Source organism: Meles meles, chromosome 18, assembly GCF_922984935.1.
Source record: "Meles meles chromosome 18, mMelMel3.1 paternal haplotype, whole genome shotgun sequence".
Classification (NCBI taxonomy): domain Eukaryota; kingdom Metazoa; phylum Chordata; class Mammalia; order Carnivora; family Mustelidae; genus Meles; species Meles meles.
In genome coordinates, this window is record NC_060083.1 from 18379787 (window position 1) to 18389183 (window position 9397).

The window sequence follows — 9397 nt, forward strand, 5'->3', positions numbered from 1 at the left end:
TCTAGGTATTGGCTTCCATTCTTCTCTCTCCTCTTCTAAGGTTTTATTTATTTATTTGGAAATGAGAGAGAGAGAGAGAGCAAGTGTGAGGGTGGAGATGGGAGGGGAGCAGAGGGACAAAAGAGACTCCATGCTGAGTACAGAGCCAAGGCAGAGCTCAATCTCATAATTCTGAGATCATGATCAGAGCTAAAATCAACTGTTGGACAACACTCAACTGACTGAGCCACCCAGACTTCCCCCATTTTTAAGATTTTATTTATTTATGTATTTGGGACAGAGAAAGTTCTTCTTCCTCTTCTAAATGATACTGTATTTTTTTTCTAGAAAAATCTTGTGCATTCATCAAAGATAAGTTGAAGTCATATCTTCTTTATGAAATCTTAGCATAACCATTTTATCAATGGTCGTTTAATCGCTCCATGATTTCCCAAAGTTTGCAGTGTCTGTATTACTCTAAGTTGGAGATGACTTGGAGGAGGAGAGACTGGGGGCAAGTATCCCAATTCAGGGCAGTAGCATTAGGTTATGGGAAAGATTGAGGGCAGGGGTCAAGGGCTGTGAGAAAGGAGATAGGTGTGTTGCTAAACAGGGGACAAGGATAACTAGGATCTGGGCAGTTGGTCTCAGGGACTGGAGTGGTAGGACTGGAATGCCTGGGTCCGGCCTTAAAGATTCTTCTATAGTTACTCAGAGGAGCCTACCCGGTGGAAAAGACCAGGGCCAATCCACAGTGTCATTCTTCCCAACACAAACCCACCCTCTGCAACCACATTCCTTCCTCCTCACCAAGATTATGCTCAGCTTTTTAATTTCCTTCAAGAAAACACCAGAAGTCAGATTTTGTACAAAAATATATATATATGTATATTGATTAACAGCTACAGAATATACATTTCCACAATACCATTGTAAGAAATCTTTAGAATTTAAAACATAGTCTTGCCTTAATGATCCTTCCAAGGATCTTCACACCAGCCTAGGGGTTGGAACTGGGGCCCCCAGAGGAAAGTAGTTTGTTTCCAAGTTCATATTAAAAAAAAAAAGTACTAGTATTCATGGGAGATACATTTAAAACATCAATAACTTAAATAAGATTAACATTACTTAAGGCATCGTGTGCATATCAATACAGTTCATACCCTTTGCAATTATAATAAAATGTCAGAGGGCATTTAGGGTAAGTTAGAAGAAAATAAATTAGTTTCAGATTCTTCAGTTTTCAGAGTGAGTATTCATGGCTTTGCAGTTTGGGTCTGGGTTTTCTTGTCCAGGTGTGCCATGGAATCCCGGACCCACTTCTGACTGGGGTCAGCGCAGATCTCCTTGTTAAGGAACGTCTTGAGGCTGCAGAGGAGAGAGGATGGAGTTAGATAGAGTCCCACTGAGATCTCTGCCTCGGACTCCAGCCCATTCTGCCCTGAGCTGCTGCCATGGGAACAAGAGGAGGAAGGCAGGTGGCAAGAGGGCACCTAGGCAACCACCCCAGTTTCAGCCATCCTGACTTCCTACTAAGGAAATTGGGAGGATGTGTATAAGCTCCCAGATGGAGAGTGATGGTGGGGGTCTCTTTTGACCTTGTGGCCTCAATTCCCATTGGGCACCGTTGGATATTAGATTAGATGACCCACATCTCTGACTCTAAGTTTGTAAGGCTTTCTTCTTGCTCCCAGAGGAAGAAATGAACCAAGGAGGGCTGAGGTGCTCAACTTACATCACAGCTTCTTTGGGGCACTTGCTGCTGGTGACTCTCTTATAGCTCGCCAGCCTCTGCACTGAGATCTTCTTATTGGTGAATGTATAGCAGCAGGTGACTGGAGAATTAATTGCATCTGAAATAAGACCACAAAGAAAAAGCATTTTAGGATGGACTAGATTCTTCTGATCTTAATCGTAGCAGAAAGGAGCAGTAAGGGGAAGGCAAAGGGAAGTCAGGAGTGGAGGTAGGACCCATACATCCCAATATTTCTGCCTATGCTTCAGAGCTTGAATGTCAAACGAACTCAGTTTCCTCTACTTTATAATGGGTGCATAGCATTGATAATGAACAGAGGGAAGCGGGAGTTGTTAAAACTGGATAATTCCTGGGAGTGTCCTTAATCATCAATCCTGGGAGGAAGAGATAATCCAAATATCCAGGGGCCAGGGGAGATCAGCTGAGGGTCCCCCTCCGGGCTCCAAGTTATGAGTTTCCCTGACCCCCAATGCCTCTGCGGAGCCTTGTCTCTGGATGCTGGACTGAACAAAGCACAGGCCAGATTCTGGATCTCCTCCTTTCCCCTCTACCACCTCTGGAAATGCCCTGCACACCCTCCACTACAGTCCCCCTCTTTTTGATCACCCCAGTTCCCCCCCAAACATGGCTATAAGGAGCAGGGGCACTGAGGGGATGATGGAAGAGCTGGAGACCTGGAAGGACTGGCTTTGGGGTCCACAGCTGGAATTCCCAGGAGCAACCGAGTGATCAGTTTCACTGATTTCTCAGTCCATCTCTGACTTTCCTGATCTAGGAAAGCAGTCATGGACAGGAGACTGTGGGTGATCCTCCTGCTCTGGTGGCCCATGAGAACCCAGAGGTGTGGTGATGGGCTTCAGAGGGAAAGCGAGAGGGGCTTACCTGGCTGGGCGAGCACCTGGATGCAGAAGGCGGCAACCGTGAGCAGCAGGCAGAGAAGTGTGGCGGAGACCTTCATGTCGGTGGGGAGCAGGGAGCTTGGGCGTGAGACCTGGAGGTTTCTGGGTTGATCTCAGCCTCTCTGCTCCTCTGGCTCCTGGGGCTGCTCTGCCCGCCTTTTATTGAGGGTAAGAGAGGGTGGAGCTAAGAGAGAAAGTCTGGCCCAGGGCAGCATCATTCTCAATGAATGACGAAGAGGAATCAAAAATGTGCTGAGCAAGTGTGGGGCCCTGGGAGGTTTCCAGGAAGTAGGAGGAAGCAGTGAGTCCGGGCGGGACACTTTTTCCATCTGCTGCTAAGACCAGCAGAAGTGGAGGTGGGCGGTGAACAGTTATGTCCAGAGCGACCACAGATGTGAACAAAGCAGATTATTCCGAGGAATTCCACTTTCTCTGAAGTGAGAACTCTGCAGTCAAAGAGGAAACAAGGAAAGAGAGGTCACAGGAGAGGACAGCATCTCAGGCTCCCCCTCACTCGCTTGCCTTTAGGCAACAGCCCATGAAGTTTCCAAGCCAGGAATGGGTCCTGATGCCTTCTTGCTGGGCTCCCCAGCAGCGCACTAAATCCATTTGCTTCTTAACATCCAGCACAATCGAAGCTTATCAGAACTATAGGATTTTGTAACCGTAGAACCGAGTTCTAAGGATCGCTGGGTTTAAGACTTGGAAGAAGCCATATAGATCATATAGGGCTACAGAGAAATTTCCATGTCATACTCAGACAGTGCTTACTCTGTGCCGGGAAGACCCTAAGCCCTTTACAAATGCCAGGTCTTTCAATTCTCCAATCCCACCCGGTAGGTATTGTTAATTCTCATTTTATGGATCAGACAACTGGGGCACAGAGGGGTTAAATAACCTGCCAGGGTTCCCAGGGCACAGTGTTTGTGACTCATCGTCCAGCGGGCTGTCTGCTGATACACCTGGGCGTCCTCTGTCCTCTACATATGCCCAATTAGCAGGCATGGAAAGGCAAACCGAAGAACAGTCCTTGTGGTTTAAGTCGCTGTGGGATGTGGAGTCTGTGGTTAACAACGCAGGCAGCAGCAGGCACCAAGGGCATCCCTGCTGTGGGGAGCTGGTATCCCAGGTCCTTTCTGTTTCCCAGGGAGCCCGAGTGAGCAGAGGAACAGTATTACAGGATTCAAATGCCTGCCTTAGCGCTATCCCCAGACACCCCGAAATCACCATCATAAAACCTTAAAGACCTTCACACTGATTTCAGCGAATTCCTTTCTTTTGCAAATACGATAGGATTCCCGTGAGGCCCTTTAGCGACTGAGTCAAGCCTGAGACTAGAACGTGGGTCTCAACTCACTCCTTCCAGGGCTTTGTGCTTCTGAGCTCACTTTTGCCCAGTCGGCCATCGAAGGATCTAGTGATCCTTTCTTAAAGGATTGTGGAGACGAACCCTCTGAAAAGGCACAGAGCTTCCTGGAGGAAATACTTGCCAATCACTACCTGTGTGATAAGAAATGAGTCCTCCTGAGCATGTGACCATGTCTGGTCCACAGTTGGTGGTCAGCAATGGCAAGGGAAAGGGAGAGCCGCTGGTTTGGAGTGCCTTCCAGCAGCCGGGCCCTGTGCTGAGGGCCTTCCCAGCATTGCCTCGGTCCTCCAAACCCCCCATCTTCCTTGGGTGGAAACCGGAGGTAAATAATTTGTCCAGGATCTCACGGGTAAGAGCAGGTGGAGGCGGGCTTCCACCCAGGATGCTCTGACTCCAGAATCCTTACTCCCAGGTGCTAGACTTGTCTCCTGATGGATGCTGGTTTCCTAGAGAATCTGAGAGCAGAGACTCTGCAGAGAGACCACTCTAGACTCTTGGGTATAATTGCAAAAACGCAGAATAGAGAGAACAAGTCAATACATGTGCTGCTTGGCTTGTACCCCTCCCGGAGCCTTATTTTCATTCTGTCTTGCTAGTCCTCTAACTCCCTGCCCTCATGGAAAGCCCTCCGCTTTTGGCTCAGTGCTCTGCCGGTCCATTCTTCTTGGATGAATAAAGCATGTTTTGGAAGGTAGACTGTGCAGTTTCACCCATGTCTTCCCAGACCACCTCACCTTAACTTCCCAGAAGTTTTCCCTCATAGTAATGCAAACCCTTCCCTAATCACTCAGTTTCCCCTGCCATGGGCTAGGAGAGTTGGATCCCATTTCCCTGAGGAACCCACCCATTCTTTGGGTTCTGTCCAGGTGAACAGGTTTAAAGATGCTGAGATCCTGGGTCAGCTATGTCCCGGTCAGGCCTAGAACCCTGGAACCCGGAACCCAAAACTCTGGAGAGACGGCGAGCTCCCACATCTTCTCTTCCATGTGAGGAAATCATATTCCAGAGGGTGGGGGTGGGGGAGGTGTGGGCAACTGACCAGGGTCCCAGTCCCACAGGAAATCTTCTTGGCTTTCCAGAGTAGTTAAATGGACCTCTAATGCTTTGAAGCTAAGTCTCTACTTCCAAGAAGGATCATCAGTTTTGGAAAGTGACTTGGTCTCTGCGAGTGTGAGACAGTAAACAGATCCAAGATGGGAGGGTGGGAATTGAAGAGAAAGTTTCTTGATTGCTATCCTCCTCCCACCTCCTCTGTCAAGCAGACATGCTCGCCTCAGCTGGAAGGTCAGTCACAGAGGAGAAACAAGTGGAAATTCCCACTCTGAGGCAGCTCTGGAAGTTCCCGGATCCCATGGAACACAAGGTGTTTGGCTGGAGCCTGAATTCCAGTTGCTGGGCCTGGAGCCAAGGCCATCTCACGTGGAACTGTGCTGGGAATGTCCCAGCACAAGCTCTGGGTTGGGTCCCTGCTCAGGAGCATATAAGGGAAAGGCCCAAAGAAGGGTACTGAGGGAGGCAGGGTCAAGGTTTGGCAACTCCCCGATATATTCAGTCCCCCTGGGCTCCTGCCCATCCCCTCAGAGATGAGGAATGGAAAAGTTCTTCTTGGTGAATAATCTCTTTTCCTTCCTTCCAGTGGGCTGGTTCCCCACAGGCATCATCCGCGTGGACTTTTGTCATCATCCCAGACTCCCACTCACTGTCAGAGGTAATGGAAAGAGGAAGTAAGACTGAGCTTTCTAGAAATGTCAGAAACCAGCACCTGGCCCTCTGCCTTGGCTCTCTTCTGCAGGTCCCTTGCTTCCCCCTCTCCATCTAGCACAGTGCCCCCTTGCCTGTGCTTTCTGCGTCCCTTCCCCTCCCCCGCCCTGCCACTCAGGCCTTTGAGTGAGACCCACAGTGGGCTCTGCACTGGTCAGGTCCTTCCTAGACACCTCCTCCAGGCCTCCTTCCAGGTTTGCTCTTAGCTCCAGGGATACCAGAGCAGATTTTCCTGGGTCCCCAACTCTGTGACTCCTGTCCTTTCAAGGACTAGAAGCCTTTATTCTTGTGCAGAATGCCAAATGAGCACAGGGCCTTAGAGATCATCTCCCTGTCTTCTTGATGAGGAAAGCGAGGCCAAGAAAGAGGCAGTGGGAGGCCCGGTTGGCGTGGAAGGCGGATGGCAGAGCGTGCGTTCATTTCCAGGCTTCTGGTGCCCCACCCTTGTTCATAGCCCGTGCTGTCTCCCTAGCAGAGCATTCGTGCAGGTTGCAGCAGGAGGGGGACTGGGGTAAGCCAGCCAGACATGACACTTGTTTTTCAGAAAGAATGGTTAAGTATCCATGGGCAGTGGGGCTGAGTGAAGTTCACCCCAAGCTTCCAGTGTGTAGGCATTTCCGGTGTCCTGGGCTGGAGCTGTCCCAGGTTTATTTGCATGCAGGACTCATGATACTACCTGGGGTGGTGGGGAGGGGTGCATGGTGGTGGAGGGGGGCAGTCGGGGAGGTGGAGATAGTCTTTGGAAGAGAAAGGAAAGATTCACCTGCAGTGGCCTGGGTTGGTTGTGGGGTGGGAGTGGTGTCCCAGCCGAGCCGGGGGCTGGTCCCTTAGACTCCGCTCTGGGCCAGACCCTATGGAGCAGCACCTGCGCCCTGCAGTGAGGGGCTGCCCTGGGCCAGGGGGCTAGTGGAAAGAAACTGCTGGGATAGTCACAGCATGAGTCACCGCAGCCCCTCCAAGAGACTGTAGTCAAGGGGAGCAGAGTAGGGAAGAAGTCACTTTCCTCAGTTGGGGATCTCATTGCCCGAGGTGGCCTGAGCAGTGTCGGGGGTGGGGGGTGGGGAGGTTGACTCGTGAAGGTGCTGACCTGGGGGGTGGACCTTAGGGACACGAAGGTCATGAAAAGCAGGCAGATAGAAACAGAGAAACATTTCACAACCTTACTGAATTTTTGCTTTCAGGGAGAGTCTGGAGACAAACGGCAATTGCAGACTGGACAGACAGGGGTCTGTGAGTCCCCGCTAAGGGCTCTGGAAGGTTACGTGGTGGCTCCCTTAAGATGGGCACCCGGGTTGGGTTGGCAGGTTCTGATGTTTGGGGGATTTTTTTTCGATGGGGGAGGGGCGCATTTTGGAGGGGACTTGCAGCCACTGCAAATTTAAAACCCTGGCACGACCCCTTGGGATTTTGTTAAAGTGCCCGTTCTGATCTCTGGGTCTTGGGTGGGCCCGAGACCCTGCATTTTCAACCAGCTGCCAGGAGATACTGATGATACTGGGCCAGGGTCCTACTAGAACAACCTTATAAGGATCGAGTGTGGGAAACGCTGGTCAGGTATGGGGAATAGCGAGCAGTTCGTGCTGTCCAGCCCATGGTTCTTATCTGGCGCTCTTAGCTCTTGGCTAGGCTTTGAAAACCATCTGGAATTGTCTTCCACATTTATGTGATTGTGTATTTCTCTAGAGAGAGTGACCATAGCTTCTATCAGATTAGCAAAGGCATCTGTGACCAAATAAAATTAAATATCACGGAACCTATCAAAGATAGAGTTGTGATCTTCACCCCAGAGCCGCTGAATCACAATCTGTAATTTTATGGTGTAAACCTATAATTTTTTCCTACACTGTCCCTCCCACCCCTCCCTCCCAGCCATGTTTGGACAACCCTGGCCTAAAGCATTGAGTACATAAAACAGGGGCTGTGCTGGCCAGGCTGGGTGGCCCCAGCAGAATGAGGCACAGGTAGAAAAGGGGAAAGAAACAAGAGGAGAAAGATGAGTGAAGGGCAAGGAAGAAGAGGCCCCCTGGACTCATGGAGAGAACCCTGGGCAGTGTCAGAACCCCAGGGCCAGAGGTCCGAGTCTGCCTCTGTCTGGCTGTGTGGCCTTGCATAAGTCACTTGACCCCTCTGGGCCTCTTCTGTAAACTGTGATTAGTAAGACAGCTGTTTCCAACGTTGCCATGAGACTTGCATGAAATAATAAGCCAAGGGTGCTTTGTAAGCACCGTGTAAAGAGCTGTGTTACTCTGAGGGCCTGAGCAAACTACAGCAGGCGGGCAGCCTCGGGCGCCCATGCCTTCCCGGGCAGCAGGTGAGTGTCCCTCCGCCTTCAAGTCGGGCTGTGGAAGTCCACTGGGCATGCGCATTACAATGCGGTGAGGTTTCGATTTCCTAAGTTTTCTCTCATCCCTGTTCTCTTGTCTTCTTGGACAGGGAGAGAGCCTTGGGCGACTGAAAAAAACTGACTGTAAGGACAGAACAGCCCCAGGATCAAGTTCGGGCCCCGGCTTGTCACACTGCCAGCTCTCGCTGGGGAGCTCACGTCCCAACAGGCCCCTGTCTGCCCTCGAAACGCGTGTGGCTCTCTCGGCCTCCGCCTCTGCTTCCAGAGCCCTCTGAGCCCCATCCCGCCTCGAGGCTCTCGCCTGGGCTGGATCCCAGCCCCCGATGCAGTGTCTTCCATGCAGTAAGTTCTCCCGAAATACTGTTTGAACCTACAGCCCGTCCAGGAATCTCGAATGGTTTCCCCAGGTACCTGAATTGGAGGATGGTCTCGTGTCAGACAGGGAAATGAGTAGAGAAACAAGACTGCTGGTTTCCCGAGTTGCCCACAGCTTCTGTTTGGGGAAGAGGTAGTGGCAGGGGTTGGGGGGCCAGCAAAGGGGCACTAGCAAGAGTGATTTTTAGGGGCCACATGGATCCTTCTTTGGGGACGAACAGCTTCTCTCTTTTGGTTGCAAAATGCTGCCTCCGGAGAAGCGAAACTTCCCTGGCCACAAAAAGCTCCTTCTTTGTTAATGGTTTCAGCTGGCGCGCTGGTGGGCTGGTGCGGCCCCGGCTGGCAAAGTTTTGGCTCTATTCATGAGCTTCTTCTGCGTTTACTGTAAGTCAGAGCCCGAGAAGTGTCTGCACGAGCACGCAGATGCTATCTGCCTAGGGGAGGGAAGAAGTTGAGGGGGACGGTTGCGCAAAGCACACCCATTGTTTTTTTCTGACTTAAACGCAAGGATTTAAAACAAAGTGTTACCAAATCATTCAACTTTGTAAGGTCCATGTTGCTCAAAGATATAGCCAAGGGAACGAGAGAAACTTCACAAGCACACTGCTCTCGGAACTGTTGGTAACCGGGTGGGGGATGGCAAGCAAGCAGGGGCCAGACACATTTGCGGGCGGGGACTCAGGTGTGTGTTCACTCTTGCGTCCCCAGCATTAACGCCTAGCCTTGGCCACACCACCACCGGTGGGATGAATGAATGAATGAATTCAGGGGAAATCGGAGCTGCTGGTGCCGTTGAGATTCCTCCCTGAGAATCCCTGCTGGGGTTCATTTAAACTGGGGAAAAGAAAGTTGCCCAGGATTTCGGTGCCCTCCCAGATGAGTGCAGAAGAGCCGTGCAGATGCCCATGTGTGCC

General features: G+C 51.0%; 1 protein-coding gene across 1 annotated transcript; it reads right to left on the reverse strand.

The window, feature by feature from the left end:
- Window positions 1–854: 854 nt before the first annotated feature.
- LOC123929731 (C-C motif chemokine 2) lies at window positions 855–2760 on the reverse strand. Its single transcript, XM_045985731.1, has 3 exons — window positions 2618–2760; window positions 1715–1832; window positions 855–1347 (listed from the first exon to the last, which is right to left on the reverse strand). Exons 1-3 carry the CDS (start codon window positions 2691–2693, stop codon window positions 1236–1238), a joined length of 306 nt encoding a protein of 101 aa, XP_045841687.1. The 5' UTR covers window positions 2694–2760; the 3' UTR covers window positions 855–1235.
- Between the last annotated feature and the right edge of the window lie 6637 nt (window positions 2761–9397).